Source organism: Anopheles stephensi, chromosome 3 (assembly GCF_013141755.1).
Source record: "Anopheles stephensi strain Indian chromosome 3, UCI_ANSTEP_V1.0, whole genome shotgun sequence".
Taxonomy (NCBI): Eukaryota; Metazoa; Arthropoda; class Insecta; order Diptera; family Culicidae; genus Anopheles; species Anopheles stephensi.
The window spans coordinates 69787565-69815552 of record NC_050203.1 but is presented as its reverse complement, the minus strand read 5'-3'; the positions used below and the strand labels follow the sequence as shown (position 1 = coordinate 69815552).

The following is a 27988-nucleotide window of genomic DNA, read 5'->3' as shown; positions in this document are numbered from 1 at the left end:
AAGAGAAGGTGAAGGTGTTGTACTTCAAATTTGATGAATGGTGTTTAACTCGCGCAGCATAGTCGCGTGTGAAAAGGGGCAAAACACCTATGTGGTAGAGGGTGAAGACAGCTAGGCTAACTTACAGCGGGTGTCGGGTTGGTCCCGTTGCGGTCGCAAGCATATCGAAGAATCGAGTCGTTCATTCCCCTCCGCACCATCATCATCATCATCGGCTGAGCTGGTTAGCGGGTAAGGTTAGTATGTTGATTGGTTTTTAACGACTTTCTTGGGCGACCGAGTGAAGACAAAAAATCTTACTAAAGCGACAAAGAAAAACCCCAACGGTCGTGTTTGTGTGTGTGTGCGTCTAATGAGAACACTCGGGGTGCACATTTCGGGGTGTCGATATCCGAACGTGCCGGTGTAACGGTGAACAGAAATTTAAGCCACCGTGCACTGGTGCAATGTGAACTTCACCGCTTAAAGCGCACCTGTTTGCAAGCGTGAAGAAAAGTGGAAAGCAAAACTATTGCACCTTCGCTTAAACGTGCAGCGGCGTAGTGTCTGTAGTGGGTAGGTGTGTAGGCAACGATGACGTGCTTACATAATTACAGCTCGGTATCCGTCTTAATCTATCGGGCGTGACTATCGTATGGTCAGGTGTGTGTGTCCTGGGCGTTAGTTTATTCCCACGGGCCAAACAATAACGGGTGGAGAAAATCGATAGTGTGTTTGTTATTTACTAGCAAAGGAAAGAGTGTCGTCATTCTTTAGGTGGAGAAAAAGCAATTACAATACACGCTGGGTTCATGAAAATGCTCGAGGAAAATCATTTGTGCCATGATTGGTTCCTCGTTTGAACAATGGATCCGTTCTCTGCTAGTTGTTTAAAAAGGATTGTGGCTGCTTTTTCAGGATCTAAGTGATCAGTTGCTCCTTTTTTTTTTGTCTAGACCAGATTTTCCTTATGAAGGTAACCTAATAGATTCTACAGGGGAATTGCTTGTTAAGAGAGTAGTTAGTCTTCAACATACCACTTCTCTTGGGTTGGGAATCTTATCCTTGAAATCTTTCCAGGGCTCCAGGGCCAATATCAGGTTCTGTTGGAAGAGATCTTTCCATCACTTGATTGCTCTCAGTGATCTCTAGCCTTAATAGGTCGATATCAGGTCCTGCTGAGCGACATCTTTCTTTTCTTGAACTCCTCTTGTGATCTCTAACGATCTCTTAATAGACTAATACTCTTAATATAAAGTACTACTTTATATCGTATTTCGTCGCCAAATAAATCTTGATAAACGCAGCTTCTTAAAGAATATGTTCCGAATCATACGAAAGAATCTCGCAAGATCACCAAAGGATCTTTTTCAATGAACTTGGTATGAGACATATATTTTACGCCCATTATTGGCTAGGTTTTCTTATCCACAATGATCACGACGACGAGGATCGTTGGAAAGAGATTTCAGAGATATAAATCATATTGAACCTTGGTCCTCAGATATCTTTATCAGTTCTAATATTTCTCTAGAAGGGAAAGGATATTGTAAAACTGGATCGACCAAGGCATACACTTACTGTTAAGGCATACACTGTTAGAGTTGGTAGAAAATAATAAATCTTCGATCTTTGTTTTGTTTGGTTTTATATGAAAACGAATTAAACTTAAGCTTGATAAGTTCTTCTTTTTTGGCTGTATCAAGAGGTCTCGGTCAGCCACATCTAGCTTTCTGTGACTTGTTTTTACCCGCAGCAAGGTATTCAACCCTGTATGCAACTTATCGATACCGCCGGAGATACCGGTCTTCACACGGCAGGACCGGACTTCAAATCCCATCCGGACCGCCTCCCCGCACGCGGGGCTGACTACTTTGCTACGGGTAAAATCAAGTCACAGAGAACCCAGGTTGTAGTACCAAGGAACAAGAAGTAGAGTTGGAAAGTCATTTCACACTACGGGGGAACGGCCCAGATGAGATTTAAACCCCGGTTTTTCACCAGAGTCTATTATATATAAAAAATCTTATAACTTTTTTAGAGCATCCTATTGTCCTACATCGTATTGTAAAGATTTCCATTAGTGATTAAAAAGACACCAATAGCTATCACTACCCGGTTTCGACTAATCCCACCCCAGTCACAGAGGCGTTTTCCAATCAAACCATTACCCGCTTCGTTGACTTTTCAGTGCTCCAATTTCGGCGCCAAAGTGCACGTACTGGATATCACGCAATTTAACGACACACAAACACACAAAGGATTGCCGGTGGCGATCGTTAACAGGAGCGTTATAAAATTGCCAAACGCCGCCGGCGAGCGAACCGGTCGGTGGGAAATAAAGGAGTGTCAATCAAATTTTCCACCTCTCCATAAAGTGAGATGTGTAAAACCTATGAGATCGTATAAAATAAAACGCGAACGCAAACGCAACTCCCCAGGCCCCGGGCTCGGCGGATAAAAAGAGGACCAAAGTGTATCTTTACCCGCACACGCACGGTGTCGCGGGAACATTGTTGCACCTTTATGGTTATGATACTTATTACATTCGAATGGCTGTTGCTCTTTTCGGTTTATTTCTTCGGGTCATAAAACCATCTTGGCACTGTGATTTGTGCGAGCGAAATGGACCTCGGAAATCTTGCTACACGGCGCTGTGTAGACCTTTTCGGAGGCGAACTCCTAGTGACGGTGACGGACGAGTGCGAAAGCGATTGGCGAATTGTACTTCCGCGCGACCGGGCGACACGGCACGATAGCGCATTTTGGAATTGCACTTAATTGTTTTAACTTTCTTTCACGTTTCGCTATGGCCCGTTCAGGGCAGGCCTCGCCTGACATACACCGTTCGCTTGAGTCACGATAATTGGTGGCACGGTAAGATTGGGACGTGCATTTTGAAACAAAAAAGAAGGCAGCAGTACTGCATCTCTTGCGGCATTATTCGATTTGGCTTAATTTTTAATGTCTTTGTCGTTGGAGTCACCTAGTACGAAGAGATGCATGTTGTGGCAAAAAAAAAAAATCGTTGAGAAAGTGTGTGCCCGGAGAGTGATAGAAAGTGGGTGTGTGTGTAGGAACGGTTTGACATTTTCTCGCTCGCAAAAGAATTGACAATTTTCCACCGTTTTCTACCCATTGCTTTCCTTAATTTGTACTGCGGTACGTACATTGCAAGCAAACCGGTCGTACCATCCCGGGATTAAGACTCACGTTTTCTGCCTTTTGCGAAGGCGTTGAAAGGTGACACGGTTTTTCCGTGTTTCCATTCGCCAAGACGCCTGCCTGTGCCTGTGCCCCGCGGGGGGCACCGAGAGAAAGCACCAGCGCAGTGTGTAGGTGTGTAGGACACTGCCGGCACTGGGTGCACCGAATTAAACTTACGCGTAACACTCGCGTAGTGTGGGTTTAATTTGATCGGGGAAAACCCCGTATCCGCGTGTTGTTTGCGCGAAGCAATGGTGTGCCGTGTCAATTTGATTTGAGCAGTTGGAAAATAACTCATTCATAAATTTATTGTGCTGTCACTTTCGTCATTAGCCTCAAGTACGCGAAGCTTTTCCCGTATTTAAAGCTAGCGTTTGCTCACAAACTTCCAAACCCATCACGTACGAGTTATCGTGGAGATTAGTTGTTCGGAGAATTTCTTCGAGCTTCGGGTACGCTTTTCAAGGTCGCGGAAGAATCAACATAATGCAAGAAACGTGTTTTCCGACGGTGCATTATCGAAATGCTTTCCAAAGCTCTCGCACGCTGGGATGCAGAAAGTGGGAAAGCAGTTACAGCACCCGGGTTTCGGTCTGTGGTGGTGGTACATAGACACTTCTACCAAGAGGAAATATAATACTGTACCACTGAAGGTTGTTACGGAGCGACATAATGATGAAGGGCTCAGAAGTGGCTCAAATTTCCATCAAGAATCAAAATCGTTTCGAAACCATGAACTCAGAATATTGGATGTGGTATGTTATCAGTTGTAGAGATCTATTATGGATGGAAGTGTGGCAGTTACGGACATTTAAAACTTTTAAGATATTTCTGAAGATAAGCGTTAGCTGTTGGTATGCACAAGACATTCTCATGAACTCAGGCTAAGCTTGGGTACGATTTTGGGTATGTAAATACCATGTGCACTCCAAACAAACCTTTGCCATCCTAACAAACAGCATCAGTACAAATTCTTAATGGAAATATGCTGTCCGGAAGCTGGTCCCCAGCTTGGGGTCCGATATACGCCTGCGGGCATCTAGTGAGCATCCGTAATGGGATGCCTTCTTTCTTGTTGTTCACGCACGTCGACTCCCAAAACGAACATCCCCAAGGTAGCTGCAAGGCAGAGTCTGAATTAAGTCTCCATGTGACGTAAATAATAATTCTTCGTTCGGTGTCGGGAGGAAGAGAAGGATGTAATTTTTCATTGTTACTTGCCGAGAGGAAAGATGCAAATTTTTGCAGTACATACGAACCCTTTCTACTAATCGGTTAACACAACGCAGCACGACATCAGGACGCTAGTTGTGTCGTTCAGAATTCCGAACGAATTCCAGAATTCCCTTACAGAATTCAGAAAGAGAGATGAAGTAACGAAATTCCGTATGCATACGTGGATAAGGATAGTGGAAAACCGCTGAAAAGCAACTCCATTGTTCACGTTGAAGTGAGCGCTAGGACGGAGGTTTTAATTTCGCACAGCCATAAACGCGTTGGCCGTGTAAGGATTAAAATTGGACGCTAGTCTTTTAAGGGTAAGGGATTTGTACTTCTTCACAGGAATTCTCTCTATCCTTTGGATGTCTGTTGGTTTGTTTTTTCTCCCTGCGGTTGTGGGCGAATAGTAGTTAGTCAGGATTAACATTTCCGGTGTTTATTGTTGACCCTTTTTTTGACGAATGAGATGTTGGAACAAGGCTCTAAAATCATGTCCCTTTTTGCTTCAGCTAAATGTGCAAAGTGTGGACTAATTCTATTCCATCTGTGATGCGTTTGTTACGTTGTTTATCACACTTTCCAAACCAGCGTGTTATCGTTTCCGCAGGTTTACCACATTTATTGTCTGGCGGTGGTAAAAATCTATCGATCGCCGTTTGGCGCCAGGAATCCTTTTGCCTGTTCGTGCTTGGTGCCGTTGAGATGAATATAACAAAAACAGTCGAGAGAGTGACGAAGAAAAACACAATCCAGACGCAAAAAAATGGTTTTGATGGCGAATGTTCAACATGTCTCATTTGATGGCCGGCAAGTGACGGTTAAAAGACGGGATGGAATAGTTTTATCATCATCGTCATGGCGTGGAAATCTTCCTGTCCTTTATTATGGTAGGTTTCTTGTGGAGATGAGACCGGATCTCTTGGTGCTTGGTTATGTAAGCCGGTGCTTGGTTTTTTTCTGGGAATCCAGGCTTAGCAAGTTCAATATTCAAGACGAGGATATAATTTAAACGCCTTATAGTTGTTGAAGACTTTTTAAGCCAAGGTTTTCTAAAATACTTACTTACTCAAAAACTTCCCAAAATATTATCAAAAGCCAACACTTAAATGCATTCAATCCGCAACATCGAATTTTATTTCCGTTCTACCATCGCACAAAATGGTTTATGAGTGAAGCCTTCTCGCTCTGCAGCTTCTTTCTTCCTTCCCCATACGGCCATGGCTCAGGTCTATCCGTTGCGTAACCGATAAATTGTGTTTGTGTCATTCTGTGGAGCACAGCTCTTTTCCACGACGAGCCAGCTCCCGGTCTCCCCGAAAGCGAACCGCTTCTGTAGGGATTTCCGAATCCGAATCCAGCAGTACATGTGCTGTGGGTCTCCAGAGATCTGGTTCGGGGGAAAAATGGGTTCAACGGCAGGAAAAAAAAGCGGGCGACTCTCCCGAGATTCAACGGCACGATACGGCACGTTCGTGCGCTGTATTTGGACAGCTTGGGTAAACTAAGGCTACTGAAATATGGTTCCGGATGGAAAAAGTTTTGTAATGCTCCGTGCGTGCGTGTGTGTGTATGTCTCGCTTCTTTTTCCTATCCAACTGGTGGTTTGGTGACAGTCGGCAATGTTGGAGAGGGTACTTGAAGCCCAACATTATTAAGGTTAGGATCCTGTGGGCGTGGGAACTAAATGGGAAAGTGTAATTGAAAACATTATCACTAATTTGTGGAAAATCGAATCAAATCGAATCAGATTGCAGAGGGAGAATTTAAGTATATGGAATGAGGATTGTTACTTGCTTATTGAAATTCTACACACACTTGTAATACATCAAGAGTGTAAAAAACGTTCTCAAAATAATAATACTCATGTACGCCAACAGCCTTTTTCTCTACACGAGCAACAGCGCCTAAGAGCTGTCACATGCTGATGGTCAGTAATCCATCAGTCACTCACCTCGTGTAGCATTTATCACAACGCCACGGAATCGACTCGCCGTTCTTCTGCAATCTGCAAAAATCTTTTGCGCCAAACGACACGTGAGGGACGAGGCCTCTAAAAAGGCTTTCCGGCATGCATGTTCAGGCTCGCTTCAAAGATTCGCAACCGGATGGATTGAGCAACCACTACCCGCCAGAGCTCTGCTACTCAGCTTTCAGTTTAGTTAGAACCGTGGTTTTGTTTCCTATGCAATAGCTGTTGCTGTGTTCCGACCCCCTGTCGAATACGCCTCAGAACCCGCCCGAACGGCGCATGCGTGTGAAAGCTGTGAATGTGTTGGGCATGGCTGTGTCCTGTGTGGATTCATAGCTCCCCAAACAGCAACTCCGGGACGGGGGATTTCCGCTGGTTTATCCCGCAACTTTTACTTCCGCTTGTTAGACTGCGGGAGCGAAGGAAAAGGAAGGCCGAGGATTCTGAACGACAAAGGGGAGGCAAGGGAGCAACCGAACCGGAGTATGGGTGCTGCAACTCGGGCAGGAATGGGGATGGCTTTCGCCTGACATTGCCAACCAGTAGTGCTGAGATTACTGCCCGAAAGCTGAGCTTTTATCTTTTCCCTGGCTTTTAGCGTGTGTGTGTGTGTGTGTTTTTTGCTGTCTCGGTCTCCCTTTTTTTCAGAAGAGTCCGCTCTTGAACATCCCCGTAAAACGTCGACTGTCACGGCTTGCATGAAGCTCCTCCGTTGTGAAGTGCTCCAAACGGTGATAAAATTATAAAAGCTCGTCCACCGTTGGGGCAGCGAAAATGCACGACGACAGTGAGCAATGTGTACGGCAATAAAAAATTAGTCGTGTGGTGCGATTTTTTTAATCATAAAATTTTATGAATCACTTTGCATGCAGTGCATAGTGCGGATTTATATGGGGTAACATAAGGTATAATGTGAGCATGTGTTACTTTGGATATAAAACAATTTGCACCTTGCGGCATGCCACCTGCAATCAGCAATCAGAACCAATAGTTTCGGACCTTTCCAATAATCTGAAGGATATTTGTTCATTTAGCAGCAAATGCTCCCGGGAGAATAATTACGAAGATAGTCCATTGGAAAGAATTCGAGCTATTACCATCGCACAGCACTTGTTTTCTGTTCTCTTCCTTTCGTGGGATTGTTGATGCCGGCGGTACCGCTGTTCAAACAGAGATAGCATCGTGCCTGAAGAAGCATTGTGTACGATTGCATCCCTTTGTATGAATAAAGTAGCAGTCAAGATGGCGGAGAGGACTCAGGGCAGAAAACGGAGCGCAAAATCAATTATCCCAGCCCCACCGATGGAGTAGCCATTCGATTTCACGAGTTCAGTTTCGATGCGTCCCGATAGCAATCTACCCGATCTCGGTGGTAGTACTTCACATAAATTGTGTCCCAGGTGACAGTCCGGGTCCTGCTTGCCTGCCCCGATGGCAATTATTCGATAAGTCTGTGTAAGCATTATTAATTGCAATAAATTTGTGTGATATAGCTTGAACAGGGCGGGTCATAATTTCGAAGGGTGAGATACTGGGCGATAGTGGTGCAGAGCCTGGGGAGTTTGAACAATGCTTCCGTTCCAGACCGGAATCTGATATTTTCCCCTTTGCAATGCTATCTGAGTTCCGACCGTAGCGGCTATAGTTTTTGGTGAAGTTCTCCGGTTCGAGTCTACCACCTGCTATGTGCTCTGGCATGCTACCAGTGTAAAGTGGCACAACTAAGGATTCCAGTCAGAATAAATCCTGGTGGTGATTCTGTTTCTTTTTTGCCAGCTCTGCTTAGGTGCTTCTGCTACACTTGCGTTTTGATTGCAATCACGAACATAGCGATTCGGCTCAAGAAACTTCGCCATAAACTTTACCATCGGAAACAGGAAGGATGTGGTGTTGTGTGCCGTTTGTGTGAGGTATAATGTTTCAGGGAAATTTGACGAGAGATCCTGCGCTTCCGTGTCCGTGATGACCGGATTGTGCACTTCACGGGCAACCGGGACGCGGCGCGGCTAACAAAGGGGACCCTCACAGCATGTGTGCGCGGGTGTTTGTATGGCTTTTATGGAAAGAGTGCTTCTCCTTTCGCGACCCAGTTTATGATGATCCATCTGCATGCAATGCACTTTTGTTACGCAACTGCACCATGCACTTGTGCGTTACTTTTGTTCGCAAGTGCGCGGAGAAAGAAAATGGCCTTGCCATTCAGAGGAGAATTCAGAGTTCCGGAAGAGCATTTAGAAAGAGAGAAAAAGAGTAGAGTATGTTGTAAAATTTTAACTAAAAATATCTCTTCTCAACTAACTACACTTTTTAAAATTTTTTGTCAAAAATAATCTATCCCAGCACTTGGTTTTGGAAGAGCAATAATTGCTGGTAACGTAAGGTTTTGATTTTTTTTTATAATAAATTTAGTCTCCTTATTCAAAACTTTCTTCTTCTTCTTCCTTGCCACTACAACCCTTAAAAGTCTTGGCCTGCTATTTCTGATTTTCTGTGATTCGATTTTACCCTTAGCAAGGTAGACAGCCCAGCGTACGGAGAAGCGGTCTGGATGGGATTTGAACACCGGTGTCCTGCCGTGTGAAGATCAACGCCGCTGTCATCTCAGCCACCGGACCGTCCATATTCAAAGCTTTAGCGTGGTCTATGAAACGGCATGACCGGGGTTCAAATCCCATTCAGACCGCCCGTTCGAAGAACTAACTATTCAACTGCGAGTAAAACAAAGTCACGAGGAAAGTCAGAAATAGTAGCAGAAAAACCTCTCGAAGTTGTAGTGCCACATCGGAAGAAATAGATTCAAACTCCAGTTTTACATGCATATTATTCGATAAGCAATAAATAAATACATAATTCAGCCATTTTTCCCACGATTTTCCACCGCATACACGCGTCGGTTAGCATTATGCAATGCAGGAATCAATCGTGCACTGCTGACCAAGTTTCCGCGATCGCGTGTCTGGCCACCTTTAATTATCCTTAAATTGCACTTTTTTTGCTCTCGCTCACCGTGCACCTGAGCTCACGGTGTTGAACGCGGCGCCCATCACACTTCAATTAGACCAAAGCGTGAGGCTTCAAAGAGGTAGTGCCGACGCGACCCATTAGCACGATAATTCTTTTTAATTTTGGAGCTTTTATATTTAAAGGAAAATCGAAGCTCAGCTCGTGCCACAATTACGAACAGCTCAACCGTTATCGAACATTTTCCATAACGGATGCGTGTGTGTCCTGTTATGCGATCAAACGAGGATCAAACGAAGCCGAATGGTGGAGGAACGTTTTTTCACCACCGTTTTTCCGTTCCTTTTTGATGGTTCGCGTGCATTTTCAGTCCCCGAAATTGTTACATAAGTGTGCCGAACCGAAGCTTCGGTTTGGCCGTTTTATCGTGCAAATTTTTTTCACAAAAATAAATCTCATGCTGCACATAATGCGCGGCAAAATTTCATAAATCTTAATCGAATCGTTTAAGCATTTAAGCACAGATCGATTGATAAGGCACGCATATCCGGCACATCGTGGCACCTCGTGGTTCATGCACGATGCACAAAATGCGAACAGATAAATAATTGCCCCCAATATTGCCCCCTCCCCTCCGTTTTGACACCCGAACACATGCAAAAAACGCACATGGTCCAAATTTTCCTCTGCAACCAATTGTATTGCGAGCGACCCACCCACCAACAAATGATGGTAAATATTGGCGGTGTTCTATGGCCACGGCCCTCAGCCGTGTTGATGGTTCAGCTGCAATGGATTTTTTGTTTGTTTGCAAAAAATGATGCTACGGTGTGTACGTGGTGGTTGTGAAGTTGCTGGTTGCTGCGAAAATAAATCATTCAATTATTTCCGAGCGATTGCAAGCCAGAACCAAGTGAACCGAATAATTTGTTTCAAATTGTCGGCATATTCCTGTTGTTTGTTATGTCGAGCGAACAATTAGTGCGCATCCTAATGATTGTGGCCGTCGGAAACATCCAGAAGCATTCTTTTGTATTTTTTTTAAAGTTTGATCATCATCAGCAATTAGAGAATGACGTTGTGAAGCATATTAATGGATGACTTCGATTTGATTCAAATCCAAAAATTTATTTCAAGCTTTTGTGGACCATCCCAACTAGTTTTGAAGCGTGTATCTGTTTGTTGGTAGACCTATCTCGCAATAACTTATGTTTCGCATCATCCCCAAAACCCAACTACAGCATGCATGAAACGTATCGCTATCGCTATGTCATGAGCCGGAAGGATCTACGGCATTAATTAGCATGAATAATTTGCTCTGCCATAAACCATCCTCGCCGCTAGGAAGCAACATTGGAAAATGCAGAATAATTTGTGTGTGTGTGTGTTAAAAACGGATCCGAATGCCGAATTATGAGAAAAGCGCTCTGCGGTTAAGCCTCACCGATAAAATGTGTATCTTGCGCTCATTTCGTGCCGTGTGCCGCAGCGGTTGGTTTCACTTCGGCATACATTAAATACGATGGTGGATTGGTGGCTTCTGCTGCTGCTACTACTTTCTTCTCCCAATGATGGCAATGTAGACAGAACTACGTTTAAAGTCTGTTTGGGCACTGCAGAGTGATGATGTGTCTCAGTCCCATCCCGGTGAGATTGTTTTGCGAAGTACTTTGTGATGTACAATTTATAAGGCTATGATAATTCGACGTTTTGGTAGCTTAAACATTTGTGTTTGGTTTTGGGTGCGTGTTACGGGTAATAAATTTTACGAGTTTATGATGATCTCCGAACTTTACAATGAATTTTCTGGTGGTGAGCAGCAGCATATTACAGGCGATGATGATGTGTTTGGAAGGTTCATTTTATGATTGTTTAGGAGCGGTGATTTGAGCGCGTTTCGGATTGCAGATAGCGTTTTTTCATGTGACCTGACAGATTGAGCAGCATCACTACCCTAAGTTAACTCTTTAAACTATATTAGTCGGCCCTGTTTGCTGGGTCTTTGCCAGTTTTTTGAAGTAATGGTTTAGGAGCTACGTCCTCACTTGAAGCATCTCAGGTCGTTCTGAGCACTCTTGACACTGCGGAGCTACTGGAAGGCCCTAACTCGCAAAAGCTAAAGTATATCTGCCTTCTACTTTTCACAAAGAGCTATTTAAAACGATGTATAAATAGTTGTTGAAAATTATTTTTACTGACACATCCACAAGAAGCAATATTATTGATTGAAAGCAATTTAAAATGGGTGCACACTACCCGCTCAATACAATGTGTACACAAAGATGGGCAGAAACTGTGTAATCAGTAGCATTGCCGCCGTCGCCTTCCGCGACAACGTGACTTCAAACGACAACGGCAATCATTTGTACGGTTTCGCGAAGTGACTAAGCTTCGCCTCACTTCGACTAATCCTTGTGCAGGCATTTTCAACCCCACATATGACGCTAATGGTAGTCACTCATATCGTGTTTGTTTCCCTTGATTCCAGGACACGGCCCGAACGCGCATCCCCCGGCCCGATGGTGTGAGCAGCCGCATTCCAGTGCCGGGAAGCTTTCGCATACCGAACAGCACCGTGCGGCTTCCTACCAAACGAGCGCCAGCAGCAGCACATCCGCCGGCCACACCGATCAGCTTTCTGCGGCCACCGTCCCAGAGCCGGTCGGGAGCGATTTCCATCGCACGGTCCTATTCCGGCGACAAACTGTTCAACGGTGAACCGAGCCCGTTTCCGCTGCTGACCGCTTCCACGCCAGCACCGGCACAGCTTCGCCTGGGACTGACAGCCCCCAAAGCGAGCGGTGTGCCGTTTTTGAAAAAGCTAGAACTGGTCGCTTCCGGAACGACGGAATGCCTGGAGGACATCAAACTTTGCCAAAGGGAATTTGCGATCCCAAGTGACGACGACGATGACGATGGGGTGGAGGATGGTGAGGTAACGCAATGTAGACCTGACGCCGCGGTCCAGATGCTGGTAGACGAATCGCTCGAGCTGGTGGGAGCGAACAGTACGGACAACCTGCTCGATCCACCGACGACAGCGGTGGCGTGCAGTGAGGAAAACGCCACTGTCATTATCGCGAACAAGCATGCACCGGGGTACGCGAGGAACGAACATACCGTGACATTACAGCGCGATGGAAACGTTACGTACGAGATTCGGCGTAGCGGAACGTTCGTCAAGTCGTCCCGAGAGTCCCTGAGCTCGCCCCAGGATCGTCCACGTCCGCCCGTGCTGAGCCAAACGCACACGCGAAGTCATACGTCGCTGTCATCGAACGTTGGCTGTGTGATGAGCTTGACGAAAACATTCCGCCGCGAAAGCACCGAAAGTATCGATTCGCCCGTGCTGGATCTAACGCGCAGCTTGCCCTTTCGACGCCCTTCTACCTGGGAGCTGCTGATAGACGAAGACGGCGGTCGGCGCCCTCCGATACTGAACTCGACGATGGTCAACGAGCGATTGCTGAACGTTACGCAAAGCATTCCGAACATAACGCAGGAGCTGCTGTACGCGGACGTTGGCCACGATCGTTGCCTGGCGCCTGGGGACAGCGTGCTGAACAGAACGCACTCGGTGGAGGACCAGAAGCAAGCAATAGCATCGGCTGGAAGGCAAACGCCGTCCAATCGGCTAACGTTCAATCTAGAAGAATCAGTTGATTTGATACAGTTTAGCTCTGCGGTCGGTGCGAGCAGCAAGCATGGCCAGTCACAAGTTTTTAGTTCAACGCTACACTCGGACTCGATGGCCATTCCGGCTGCTGGAAGTGTGGGAAGTGGTGGTAGTGTGCAAGTGAAACAATTGCCGGGAAGTCAACATAGCACTACCATGCTACTGATGGACATTAGTGCACAAGATCGAACTCTGGTTCCTTCCGAGCTGGAGCTCGATCGCGATCGATTAAGTGACGATGAGGAGCACGTGACTGGAGGATACTCCATTGCAAGGAGAAATATCGATCAGCGAGAAGTAAGCTTAGAGGCGGATGTGAGCGCTGGGAAGGAAATATTCGACCTGAGCCTTGACGAACCAGAACCATGCTGTCAGGATGACGATGATCAGCAACAGCATCAGCAGCAGCTGCAGAACCAAGCATATGCTCAGCAGGAGGTGGTTCTGCGACGGCATTTGGAAGGCCGCTCAAACACAGTTCCTGCGCCAAAGCAACGGTTTTCCTTCGGACTCGATCTGACCGAGTGCACGCTGGACTGTTCGATCGAGCTGTGTGATTCATCGCTGTCGCTGACCAAACCCGCCCATCTGAAGTCACCAACGAGCTCACTCACGAAACAGGGTTCGTTCGAGATGGATGAAAGTCTCGGCATCCTAACGCCCGATCAGATGAAGGAATTTCTCGACTCGACCACAACCAACACCAACACAAACAATACGAACAACGCGGCAAACGCGGCCGGTCTGGAGTTGCAGCTCAACACCGGCATGGGAGGCAGTGGTAGCGGCGCTGGTTCGGGAGTGGCTCATCATCATCACAAGCACGGCGCATTACAGCATCACTGCCGCATCGATCAGACACCTTCGCCCGAAGAGTTGCCACTTGATCCGGTGGGTGTGAAAACCGACATGTCGGACATTATGCTGCCCGCGGAGCTGATGCTCATAGCAGGTGGGCCCCAACCGTACGGTGGAAGTGCTGGTGGTGGACCGGCGCATGGTGGTGCCGCTGGCGGTATGAGTGAGCTGTCACAGGCGGACTCTGACCCGAAAACGGATCAGATGACAAAGTCAGCCACCTCGTCGAAGGTGTCGAATAGCTTCATCACGAGCATCACGAGTATTACGAGCCTGGACACGGGCTACCAGGGTGATGGAGAGATGTCGCGCCCGGCAAGCCGTGGAGCCGATCATTCGCCGTCGAATGGACCGCGCGTAAAGTCGGCGATCGGTGGAGGCGCCTGGCAACCGATGATGGCTGCCGCCGTTGCTGCGGTTCCACGCCGCCAGGATCCGATGACCGATTCGGACTTTTTCACCGAAAGCGACGCGGACGATGTGTTTAACCGTGGCGATGCACGCCGAGCGCAGATAATCGATGGCCAGCTGTATGGGGCACCGGGTGGAGCGGGTGGAATCGGAGGTGCGCAAGGTGCGAATGCCATATTCAATGCGATCGACGAGCAGGACGATCAGGATCTGCAACAGCACCAGCAGCAAAACCATCACCAGCTGCATCAGGATGGGGGGCAGAACGAGGACTCGTGCATGGAGTCGAGCGGGATTTTCACGGACGTAGAAAATCGGGCCGATGATGATCTTGTGCAGCGCCGTGCAGATGATCAGCAGAAGGCGGAAGCAGCCGCAGAGGTTCGCCGAGGTTTTGATGAAGATCGGCAACAGACGGGTGACGACATGAGCCCGGACGTTTCGACCGATACGATGAGCAGCAGCAACAGTCAGAACTTTGTGCGTGCCGCCGAACAGCAGCAGCAGCAGCACACGCGACGAGATGAGGGCGATCCCAACGCGACCTGCAAATTGTTGGTGCTGGACGAGCGTGAGAATGATGGGGCGCGGTACTGCGACGACGGCAGCAAGTCAAACTTATCGCAACACATCGGAGCTTCCCCGAAGGCGAGCGAACACCACCACTACCATCATCAGTACGCGATTGCGACGCTGACGGTGATGAAGTCGGACGGTGATGTTGGTACCACCGGCGTGAGCACGACAGCTGGCGCTGGTTCTCCTGGTAGTGGTGGTAGTGGCGTCGTCGTCGGCTCGGGCAACGTTGCGCGCCGTTGCGATGCGGACAGCTTCCACGACGCTGTCAGTGGCAAGAGATCGTCCGCGTGCGGCAATGGTAGTACGAACAGTGCGAGCGGCAACAGCGGTAGTAGTGGCAGCACCAGTGCTGGTCGTAAGCAGCACAAAAACGAAGCTAACCGTGGCCTGCGGAAGCATCATGCGTCAGTTGCGGAAATGTCCGCCCCATCCTTAGCTTCGTCACGCGCGGATCGTTTAGGGAAGGTGCGGTTGTTTAAGGATACGGCACCGTCAGAAGGATCTCGCAGTGGTGTGTCGAGTGGCGAGCAGTGCGCCGGTGGTGGTGATTGTGATCAGGAAAATAAGCGTCCCGGTGCAGTGCAGGGGGGTAGTGGGGGTACGCGTGGCAATGGTAGTGCCGGGGCGTGTGCACGTGGCGGTGGGCCGTCAGGATCCAATTTGAGCTTTGTGAAAAAATCCAACACCCCGAACAAGTGGGACGCGGTGATGAGCAAGATTGCGGAAAATAAGTCAGTGATGAGGCGCAATTTCAGTGACGTGAAGTCGCGCATTAGCTGTGGCAGTGGTGTGGTCAGTGCAGCAGGTGCTTCGAAGGGTGGGGGTGCTGTGTCGACGCTGTTACGGCGGGACTCGCCCGCCACTACGCCCGCGACCGGTTCATTGAAGAGCCCACCGTCCGAGTGTACCAGTGTGGCTAGCCGAAGTTCCGTGCACGGCAAGCGAACGATCTCCGGGTCGGTGAAGAGGTAAGTGGAAATGCGCCGGTGGGGGGGGGGGGGGGGGGGAGGAGGTTTCGGTGGGCGGTGGGGACACATTTAGCGCCGGTTTGAATAGTTTTCTCACGTGTGCTTTTGTACGCATATGCTGCTAGCGATGCCCGACTTCGGAATCGATTGTTTATCAGCAGCTAAGTTGGAGAAGGTATGCTTCGGATGGCAGGCAGGGGTGGTAGTGTTGGACGGCAGGTTGTGGTGTGGTTATATAAAATAAAGATTGCACCTTGCCTCGGCAAAGGTGGTTCGTTGGGAATGCACGACCTTAGAGCGCAAAGGTTAGCATGAGCCCATGTTGAGGCCAGGGCTGAGCAACTCATGTTTGTTGATTTACTAAAAAAAAATTATAAGACTTTATAATTGTTCTTCAATGTACCAGTTTGATTTTAGATGAACTTTTGTGAGAAACAAGATATCCTAAACATGATTGTCTGATGCATGGAGTGTTATGTATAAGTAAGATAAAAATAAAAAAATATGTTAAATGATGGCTTGGTATATAAATAAAAGCAATTTCTACTGAGCCTTGGGAGTACGTTATACTGGCTCTGACTCTGATTCCTTGTGCCTCGAGTGCGGCATAGCTCAGGAGGCGAATGTACCTGTACAAAAACCTCACCGACAGCCGATTGCTCAACCCTGCTTTCGCATGTTTGCGTGAGTTCTGAGGCCTATTGGAAAGACCTCGCCAGCGGGGCATTTAGATTGTTTGGCGGCAACGACTCCGCCGTCATCGACATTATCTTCGCTAACTTCCCTCAAATAAACGTTGTTCGTCGTCAACGTCTCGTGCACCTGCACCCTCCCCTTGGCACCTTCCTTCCCCCATTCCAACTGCTCATGCATGCCACCCCAATGCCAACGAACAGCAAACAGTGTTATGCTGGGCCACAGCACCAGTTTGATGTGTTGTTGCATTGGTACTGGAATCGATTTTGTGAATCGAATCAATACTCGGTCCTCGTCGCTCTCGCTCTTCCTACCATCCTATGGTACATACCTTCGTTGCTGGATTGGAGTTTGTGCAGGAAATCGTACGCAATCAGTCATCAGAAACGAACAAACAATCGAACATTATTTGAAACATTATTTCGAGATCAAGTTTGCATGTTGATTCCGCCGGAGGTGTGATGGGTGGGTTCAGTTCAAACCCAACTTTTGAGGTTGCTTTTGTTTACTGTCATCTGGGAAGCACGTGTGGTTCGTTGGTATAATTTGAGGTTTCTTGAAATCTTGGAAGATGTCTGCCACTGCTGCCTAAAGAGATACGTTGGTTTATTGCTTTGATAATCATTTTGCAAACCGTTCCTCACCGTCATTTCATCTTCGTCGCATGGAGATACATTTTTGGAGACTCTCAAAAGTTGTAACCACCCTCACAGACGTGATAAGAACCTAATTCAACAAACGACAAACCTGTTTGTCTTCGTCTACGAAACGATACGTTTTGGGGTTGGCTCGATCGTCGAAATCGTCGGTCGTCGAGTCGTCCTTCTTTTTTTTTTCACCCGCTGCTACGCGCTCGATCCATCCGTCACTTAACGCAGCGGCGCGTATCACGCATTTAGCATCAATTCTCAAGCTTTACGATCATCTCTCACACGTCGCTGTTGCGGGTGTGTTGGTGGAACAATTACGTCACCGGTCGAGGATGAAACACAAGGTACCCCCGGCACAATTTACATACATCAACAGCTTGTGCACCACTGACTGGACGATATGGCATATGGAATGTATTTTTTTTATCTTTCGTTCTCGTTCTATGGGCAGTGTTTTCATTCCGGTTCCTCTTGCGGAGTTCTCTGCTTAGCTACAAACATAATATTTGGATGCTGGACCTGAACCGGCGTATGTTAATGGTGTATAATCATAAAAATCAAAGTTTTATCTGGACCGCGTGTTAATATCAACAGTGATATAATACGCTAGAAAATGCTCCATTCGTCCAATGGGTAGCCCGTTGAAATGGTTCGCCCGTTATCCTTCTTAGCATAAACCCTGGCGAAAATGAGTCGAATTATTCGAGTGAAAGGGTTCAGCCGACGCTCGCCCGAGCGGCCGTCCATTTAAATTGCCCGTGCAAAATGGTTCGCTTGTCTTGCGTGAAACTTTGTTTGTGTTCGTCGTCGTAGAGCTTCAAAGTTCAAACAATTTAGATAATGTGTTAGCAAACTTTAATCAGACGTTTTCTTTTGTTGGTCCAGCGCTTTCAGGCTTTCACTTTGGGCGAGGGACCAACCCTTTTTTTTTCAAATAAATGAATCCATTCTGAAGTTGAGTGTGAGAAGGTTTTTCTGGCAAGCAGTGAGATTGTGAGATCTTTATTGACACCATGTATGGCCAAAAACTCCAGACAACGCGGCTTTGAAATGTATTGACAACGGCTTGTTTTTTTTTTTTTGGATTATTTGTACAGCCTTATTTGCTTTGCCAGAGTATGGTGGATTGGGTCCTGGTTGAATGTGTGTGATATTTCATGAAAATATTTGTGACGACTTCGGAACTCTAAGGTCGTATGCATTAAACAAAGATTTTGTTTGTAGCCGTAGGGAAAAAATAGGTTGCTTCAACAACAGCTGAAGGTGCATCAGAGTGCGCCTGAGACATCGATAAGCGTAACAAATAATGTTTGTTGATAACGAAATCCTATCTACTGCACCGCTGTCAAACCTTTCCCTTAGGTCAGATGAAATGCTTTTTTCTTTGTTTCTCGTGTATTGGATTGTGAAGGGGGGAAAAGGGAGTACGAAAAAAGGGTGCCTTGTGTTTAGATTAGACTTTCAAATCACGTGTGTTTTGAAACCATGTATTCCAGCTGATGCACTTTTGGTTTATTTTTAAAGCACTGTACTTTCGTTGTACTGATCACATGGCTCAAGTCGCGATCAACCAAAAAAACCAGTCGACTGTTTGTGTCATTAAGCGGTCAATTAAATCTAATGAATATTGATAATGGACGGTCACCTATTTGCATCGCAAAAGCCATTCAGCGCCAATGGAGCCGAGTGCGCGTGGTGCGATGCATTCTGATTGACAGTTTGAATCGATAACGAAATGGCGATACAAAAAAATCTTTGGACGCCGTTGAATAATTTCCTTCCATAAACTTTCTCCATATGGGGGTAGTGGGTCAGAGGACTAGCGAGAGGCACCTTAGAAGTAATGATTTTTTTTACAGCATTAAGGCAAAAAATATTAATATTTGGTCGACGTTTGATTACAGCTTGAAGGATGATGTCCAAGTTGTCCGCTATACTTCAAGACCAGGAAGCAATTTCGCTACATACCCATCGGAGTATACAAAAACCTATTATTAATTCAGATTCGAAGCATAATTATGGCATCAGATACCTAAAATACAATCTTCTCTGCTCATCAGCATAGCTTGTGGAACGTAACAAAATGCTAGACAACGGAACAGAATGAAGTACAGGTTAAACTGTTACATACGCGCACGCGCCAGTGTCTCAGTACAGTACATACAGTGCATTTGTTTCAATTAATGATTCAACATTCTTATGTAAGCTCTGGCTGTGTGTTTGATACCACTTGTAATTCAATTTCGCCCGGTCTTTCTATCTCTCTGTCTTCCTCCCTCCCCATGCGGTGGAATTGCTGATGAGGGCTTTGGTCAGTTAAAGAAAACGCAAATGGCACACATCCACCGCACTCAGATGCACACCCACACACTATGCTGATGGTTGGGACCGATAGTAGTGCCAGCGTCTCCATTAACCACACACTCTCGCTCCTTCGTCCCCCAAAACTGTATCACGAGCATCTCGGAGGAACACCGTGGTATGCACTAGTGTCCAAGAGAATGATGTTGTTGATGGATGTGGATTACACGCTTAATTAGTTTCTACTAAACCTCGTCCGTATCCAATCATCTGTTTGCTCCGTACGGTTTAAATGCCTATATGCCGGCTAGCCACAGTTTTGTTACCGACCCACCGAGTGCCATCGGTAATGGTAGAGCAACGGACGACAACAGATCTTCCGCGAGATGTAGGCGGACTCTCAAAACTGTGTTTTAGGAAGCCGTTTGGTGCGGGGGAACACAAAAAGACAATTACGTCGATGGATTGCGTACGCACTGTGCATAATTGTGCAATTATAACAGATGATTGCACAGCTGGGTAAAGATCATGAATAGTTGCTTCGTCCTTGGGGCCTTCGAATGTTTGCATTGGAGGTTTTTTCGAAGTTCTTCTAAATTCTAGGAAAAAGAGACTTATCCTTCGTATTTTATCCCATTCTCAGTCTTATTTGTATAATTTACAAATCCTTCATCGTTCTAACTTCAACGAAGTACAGTGTGAAAGGCCTAGAATTTAAAGCCACCCTATGGTTGTATTATCGTTCCAAGAGACATTTCCTGCCGGATATTCCAATGAACGGGGTTAGTATTCAGTGAGGTGTAATAAAGTTAGAACTATGCATCGTAAAAGGGCCTATTGTTACACATTGACATCCTCGAACACTTCGGTTCGGTGTGTTTCTATTCTCGGATAAAGGACACCGTAGAGCGAACCGATGTGAACACTGCAGGAGCGCGCTGTACTCCATTGATTTACTGCTAAATACAGAGTGTGGGGATCGTGACCGGCCAGATTGTAATGTTGTTCCGGTGGTTCCAGCAGCTTAGCCTCAGCATACTAGCATCAAGCACAGGTGTCCATGGAATCATGCACCTTCTGACAAGTTTCCCCTTGGGTTCACAGAGATAAAGGGCGAGAGAGAGATAGAGAGATAGGAGAGAATTTAATGGGGAAAGCTAAACCGCAGGACGATAAAATGGTGCACGAGCGTTACGGGCTTCCCATCCTTACCGTAATGCTGCAAATTTGTTTACAATGTGTAGCCACTATGTACCGGAGCAAACCATCGGCGGCAAACCGGTGTGAGCATGATTTAGATGATACTTTTATCACGATTGTCTGCAATAGATAAGTGATGTACAGCAGCTTCATGTATGTAGCAGATGTTTCAGTTTAATGGCAGACTCGGGGAAACATTTTCTATTTTATCATTCATCCTGTGACAATGTGTAATTAATGATGATGCATTGATTCTAGGAATTAAAAATTTCAATATCTATTCTTGTTAGGATAATGTTTAGCTTCACTCTAGTACATCTGTTATAAAATTGGCATCGCATAATTTAATTCACTCAAACCGCTAGACAAACGACGATCGCTTTGATAATTTGGAAAACATTCCCGCACTGCTGCCACTCAGTGCAATCTCAGTCAATTAAGTTGTTCACGTGATAAAAAAAAAGTAACCATGAAGGAAAAGGTGCACGGTAATGGTTTAACATTCCTGAGCAGATATTTCTCCACGACTTCAAGCGTACCTTCGGGCACGGGTTAATCTGTTTGACCAACGTATCGACATGGGCCATTTAGTGATCATAAATAAAGAGCTAGCTTGCTAACCTGTTAGTTGCTGCGTTGGGTGAACGTTGTTTATAAACCGCTTGCCTGCTCGTGCGTATCTGTCAGGAGATTGTCCAGTGGTTCGGAGTGTGTATCATGAGCGGCCCATCATCGATTGGCCTTGACTGTTGGCCAGCATCTCTGTTTGATAAATTACTTATTTATAGGTTACGGTGGGGTGGATTGAATCAGTGAGATTGGTCGGGGACTAATTATTCCCTGTGTTTATTTCATTAATTCTCTTCTAATAAGTATAGGCCAAGATATTGTGGAGACTTGGTTCAATCAACTTGTGTAGTATAATTCCTCAAAATTATATCCAGTTGACCAGATATATGCATCTTTCCAATATTAATATCTTATCGTTATTTGAATGTTACTTCTCACTAATCGTTGCTTATATTACATATATTATGATTGATTGAGGCATTAGAAATCGGTACAACTAAATTGATAAACAAATGCTACAACCAATCAAGTAAAAATATTCACTCACACACATTTGACAGTTAAATGATATGACACGCCACGCGGTCCATACCTGAGCTCCTTATCTTATCAGAAGGTGGAATAGGTGCGCCAGCGTAAACGAAAGCATCCCTTATCGCCCCTTTCGGTGACGGGATTCTCCCGTGCATTAAAATAGAAACCTTGACATGTTTTTTGTAATTCCACATTTTTATGATTCTTCCTACCGATTGGATGTGAGCTTGATCAGTACGAGCTGTAGTAAAATATATTTAAAGATACGATTTTTCTAACAATGAAACTAATGATGCCATTCCTTTATCTCTTTCAGAGGGCGTACCCACAGCAAAGACAGCGAACAAAGCTCGCTCAGTGATCTTAGCCTGTCCGGAGGCTCACCGAAACTAGCACTGAAACTGCCCAGCACCCGTAAGTACAACTTTTATGCTACTGATGTTTTCTTTTTTTTGTGAAAAAGTTTTCCTTTCCTGAATAGAGTGAAAAGTTAGTGGTTAGAGTTTATTTTTCTTGCTGGTTAAATCAAATGGGGTTGCAGAGAAAGCGGACTTGGAAGCGCGAGTGTTTCTTACGAAATCTGAACTTGCGTGAAAAATTGTGTCGTGCGGATTGCATACCTTTTGGCGCATATCGTCTATGGCGCAGAGGCGGCAAAGTTGTAGCCGGTAGTCGGTTCGAATTGCATACTTTCGCAGCCTCCATGAAATTTGAATGGTTATTATAGAAACGTTATGATCTACTGAAATTACACGCCCAATTTATTAATTATGAACCATGAAAATTATTAAAAAGATATTTTTTGTATAAAAGACCTCACATAATACTAAAAAAAAGTTTTTGAAAAAGCCTGTAGGATTTCGCAGCATATTATTTTAACTTGCCCCTACTAGCTCACAAACTCGCTGTAATCTTAGGACAACCTTGCAGAGTGAAACCGGGTTGTCCATAGCTTACGACAAAGTTTTCCTTTATCTCAAAGGCTATGCGGCAAAAGTGTCTGAGCCCATCTCTTGCTCCTTTCTGTCGGAAGAACGGCCGGACAGACGGTTGCTAACTTTCATAACCGAAGGAAGTTCTTACCGGCTGGCGTTTAGTTGATTGTGATGCAGCAAATTTGAAGAGTTGGAAAGTGTCAGGAAACTCCCGGTTACACAGGGCCATGGAAGAAGCTGCCAGGTCAGGGCTTGGAATGCTTGGATTAAATTAGTTTCCAATTTTGGTGGCGAACCACTGTCGACCGCTGTTTAACGAGGCGTTCCTTGAAAGCGTAAGGTTGTTGTTAAGACTTTACCACTGATAGGGAATGGCATCAGTGTGGTACAGTGGTTTCGTAGTGGTCTCCGATAAGCTAATTGTTTTCTTTAATGGCTGTCGCATTACAGTCCACGATGATTATATTCGCCATAATCTTGAACAATTAAAGCCAAGATTTGCATCAACAAGCGTCCAGTTACTATGGAACGCAAAGTTCAGATGCATACTCTCCCGAAATAATACTCCAAATTTGGTTTCACTCACCGCCGAGAGGTTCAAAGACCGTTAATTAACAAGGTGTTCGTTGCACCAGCGTTTACACCTTTCGTTCACCATCGACATTTCACCGAAGTGAACCCTCCTGTAGACAGAGTTTCCATTCCACTCGAAAAGCGCTCATCAAACCAACAACCGCGAGCTGAAAGTTCATCGCTGTCTTCTTCTCCGGTCAGCAGGTGATATCGGCGAGCTGATACACGGATGCAGACACCGTCGATGATGGATTGAGCTGATCGAATAGCAAAAGCATAAATCACCAAACTTATCAGCTCGCTGGGCTAACGGCCCACGGAATGGAAAGGCGAATGTGCGCACCAGCCCGGAACACTGACCCGAGTCTGAGCCGGTGCAGTTGGGCATCTCTGGCTGTGAGTGTGGCGGTGCGCATGCTGTGTGTTTTATTACGAAATTTAATTTCGTAATAAAACAGGTCGATTTATTATGACGATGTTGTCATTTCGAGGGGGGGTTTGGTAAAGTTTTCCACCCAGTTTCCATTGCTCTTCTCTCGCTTGTTCTTCGGTGTGTGTGTGTGTGTGTGTGTTTTGAATTGTTTTGTGGGTGAAAATTGTGATCCGGTAGAGATTAATCTACCGGGTACATTGCAACTCTCCCCCGTTCGTAAGGATGGGGTTGCGCCTAATCAAATCTAATTTTCCAATGTTTTCCGTGCCAGTTTCCATTAATCAGTTTTTACGAGCGAATTGCTTTCATTAGGGTGGCCTTTTGTTTTCGGTTGCGCCCGGTTTGAGGAGGTGCCTTATTTTTTGTTATGGTCCAACAAGGTGTCGGGGTGGTTCCCATTTGTGCAAAGGTTAAAAGAGTTTAGCAGAAGCTACGCCGGTGGGGCCAAACAGAAAAAAAGTGGTGGAAAAATCGTAACTTGTATTACTATGCGGCCCGTGTTCCAGGCTGAAACGAATGGATGTGTTAAGTGCACGTGTGTGCGTTGATTCGCGGAAAAATGGTTCAAGCCAGAGGTGCGAGCCGAGCAAAAGGATATTAAATTCGTACGCGGTCGCACGAGGTTAGTTTTATTTTCACAATGTAAACCAGGGGTGGTGTTAAGCGCCATTTGGCTGTGGGTTAGTGGTGAAGGTGTTTTCTTATTTTTCACCCAGCTACAAAAAAAATTTGCGAGTTTTATTATTGCTGTTAATAGTAAGTAACGAGTAACGGGCGTAGTGCGCTGTTGAATGAAGGAAAGCCACATTTCTTCACTTACGATGGAGAAGCGATTTGTTTGGGTGAGCAGTCAATTATTTTATTGGCCGGTGAAGTAGTTATTGAGTACAAATTGGTTGGTGTGAAACAGTTTGGGTTTTTTTTTTTGCTTGCAACAGAGTGGAGCAGAAATGTAGGTGAAATTTGTTATAATATGACTATATTTATTGGACACAAACATTGCCTTGTTGCTATCAGTTTTTATTATTTATTTTCGATTTATTTCGTTTTTACAATACAATTTTACTGAAGGGTTTCCAACTAACTGGAGAAAGTACAACAATAAATTATTGCTGTTGATATCAGTCAATAAATCATATTTTCTTTCTAGACTTATAAATTACATTTAAAAATTGAACCTTCTCAACAGGTGTTATTAGTTACATATGTAGATGAAAAACAAAATTATTTCTGTTGTTCGGATTTGTTTTTGATGTATGCTTACAAACACTCTTGTCGTGGCGATATGCTTTAAGTTTAGTCTTGCTCATCCTCTTCTTACATTATCGTGCTCAAGTTTTATTTAAGCCGCTGGCGCTTGCACCTGAGCGTAACAAGTATGCTCTTGTGCTCTTTGCTTCTCTCTCACTCCAACTTTCTTACTGGCAGGGTTTGCTTCTGGATCATGACGGACGATGAAAATACTTACAAATATTATATTTTATTTATCAATTAATGATGACGGACCGATGCCGTATTGTGTTACAAATATTATAAGTTGTTATAATTTAAATTTAGTTTTTTCATGAAATCAGTATAAAAACTTATAAACGTATAAACAGGAAAGTATAGAAGTTTAAGAGAGTTATATTATTGATATTTATTTTAAAAAACTCCTCAATAAATATTGACGATATTAGGACTCAAGTCTAAATTTGTTTACTACAATAGCGAGAGACTTTGGCGTGTCATCTCTAGCTTCCCGCTTGCTTGAAGTTTAGCTGGATATTTAGTACTTAACATAGTGGACTGATCTGAATGAGATTCAACACGTGGTCTTGCCTTGTTAAAGACCCATACCCCTTACAATATGGCACCGTACCATCCTAATCAAATATAAAGGCTGACAATTTTAAATCACTTTAACGAATCCTAATGAATACTTGCTTATTAAAATATAGGATACTCAAAATATATATAGGTAAATTGGAAACTATCAAATTTCCGACAATATTAAATATAAAAAAGTAAAACTTTTTTCTTGAAAAATAGAGGGAAATGTTATAAAAAAAAAACAAAAAAAAAAAAACAATTTAAAAATGAAACTGTTATTAAAACAGAAGAAAAGAAACATGAAAAACACAATAAGCAGAACCAAAACGGCCAGGAAGTTTATATAACAAAAGCAGGCAATATAAAAAATATTTAAGCCTCAAGATAGCCGAAGTCCATCACTATTACAAGTTAAAGCGACTAGAACATTTTTATCCACTTCCTTATCAAATTGTAGAATTAATTGTGTTTAAATAATTAAAGCTTGTGAAAAACTAAATTTTAATTTAAATAATTCGTATATAAATACAACTTTTCTAAATTGTGGATTAACCATAAAATCTCATGTGCGGATCTTCAACCCTGCAACAGTTTGCAGCTGCCACCAACATACCTGAACAACTCTCCGGTGCGTCGATGTTTTGTCTCTCCAATTTCAAACCCCATTCCGAGCATACTTTGCCTCTCGCGGCTCTCTTGCTCTCTCTTTTCAACTTCAAAAACACCTTTGACGCGGTTTACGCGAACCGGCTTTTGCTACGCGCGTCGACGCGATCGCGGTACGGCGCACACCAGCACGCGAAGCGTCATTCATTCCCGATCAGAGAGTCTGCTGCATGGTTGCGCTGTGCCCGTGTACCGCCCGGGTTTTTCCGTTTCGCACTAAGGCTACCCCAACAAGTGCGCAGCTATTTCACCTTTTCCCAGTTTCAAGTTCCCCACGGTTAGTTTTTTGTTGGGGTCGGTTAGTCTGGTGCGCGTGTTTGGCGATTCGGTCGGTGCGTTTTGGGTGCGCAAAGGTGACGGGTGTCTCTATCGAAGCTCGGTCTAGCTTTGCAATACGGGAAAAACGCGTATCTAGTCGTGTGCTGTGCGAATGGTGAAGCGGCAAATTTATAGCAAAAATAGGCCATCAAGGAAGAAAGGGTTTTGGCCCTTGGGGTGGCGTGCCGTCGTTATAAGTGAATGTGTCGTGCACATGTGGCGAGAGTCGGGAAAGGTGATTTTTCGGGAATGATCAGTTAAATTTAGGCGATGTGAAGTCGTCAAAATAAGTCTTTCGTCCGGAAATTGGTCAATGGTTTATGGGGAGTGTGTGCGTGCATCACTATGGGATAATTCAGCTGAGATGTGTTGTGATCGTTTGTGATGTGCTTACAGCCGTGGTTCTTCGGAGGGTATTGTGTACATCATTTGCGTAACGTTCGCGGTGATCAGTGCCGGGTGTCGTGTGATTGATTACTGTTTGAAATCTTGTTTGTTATATGAGCCATTTAGTTAGCCGTTCTGTGGGAGATACTGTTCCCGGTGCACATAGAATATGTTGGGGATTCGCAATGATGATCGTATTTCAACCCGGTCTCCAATCGGTTCCCTCCCGTTTGTGCTGATGTGTGCCCGTGCCTAACGAAAGCACGTGTGTGAGTGAGCGTTTGCCGGGCTGTGGTCATTATCTGTCCCCGGTACGACAGAAACTCGTTTCGAGCAAAATTATTACTACCCATGGCGTGATTATTTGTTTAACATTCAGCTGTCCAACAAATTGGCGGTGGTCTGAAGAGACGAACGCAGCGGGCGAACCCCGTTTTCTGCAGCATTTCATCGAACCTGCACAGCAACAGATTAACAAAGTCCAGCATCGTGGTCCGGTCCAAAGTACACTGCCAGCACAGCTGATCGTGCTTTAACATTCAGGTTTTTCTAAGAGTTCCAAGATTTTGCCAGGGTTCCAAATGACAGATTTCCTTGTTGTTTCTCCAATATTTGCATGAATTGTACGAAGCTGATCGTTTTTTGCAAATCATATCTTTAATAAGGTGATTTAAATTCTATGGAAGTAATCATTAACTTGTATCAAATTCTTTTCGATTTCGATATATTTTAATCCCATCTCTTCTTCTTCAATAAAAGAAGTCCTCTCAGGTTCCTTCCTTTTCTACATCAAAAATGATAAGATTCGAACGTACGTGCCCTTTTCTTATCAACCAATTTGGTGATGAGTTCCCTTACTTTTATCTTTGCTTGCTTTTTATCTCGGCTTCTAAACGAGTTCCTGTTTACCACCACCAAGTCGTTGCAATTAAAAGCACGTACCTGGCAGAGCTCCTGAGCTGGGGGCAAGCGGTGGTATTTTAGCGATTGATTTTTATTTGCTTTATTTATTGAGGGAGCTGTTTTGGTTGGGCCATCACGACTGACATGGGTCGCACTCTATAAACTGCAATCAGCCGGTCAC

At 45.2% G+C, this 27988-nt stretch overlaps 1 protein-coding gene across 23 annotated transcripts in view; it reads left to right on the top strand.

The window, feature by feature from the left end:
• Window positions 1-27988, top strand: part of LOC118512516 — a 123147-nt gene that overhangs the window by 30785 nt on the left and 64374 nt on the right. For 22 of the 23 annotated variants that reach the window (XM_036057034.1, XM_036057052.1, XM_036057037.1 and 19 more), the window contains 2 exons: window positions 11826-15829; window positions 22097-22194. In XM_036057034.1, the coding sequence (XP_035912927.1) occupies window positions 11826-15829; window positions 22097-22194 (4102 nt within the window). Of the gene's footprint in view, window positions 1-101; window positions 237-11825; window positions 15830-22096; window positions 22195-27988 lie in introns of those variants that run through there. The other variant, XM_036057058.1, reaches the window with a different exon arrangement.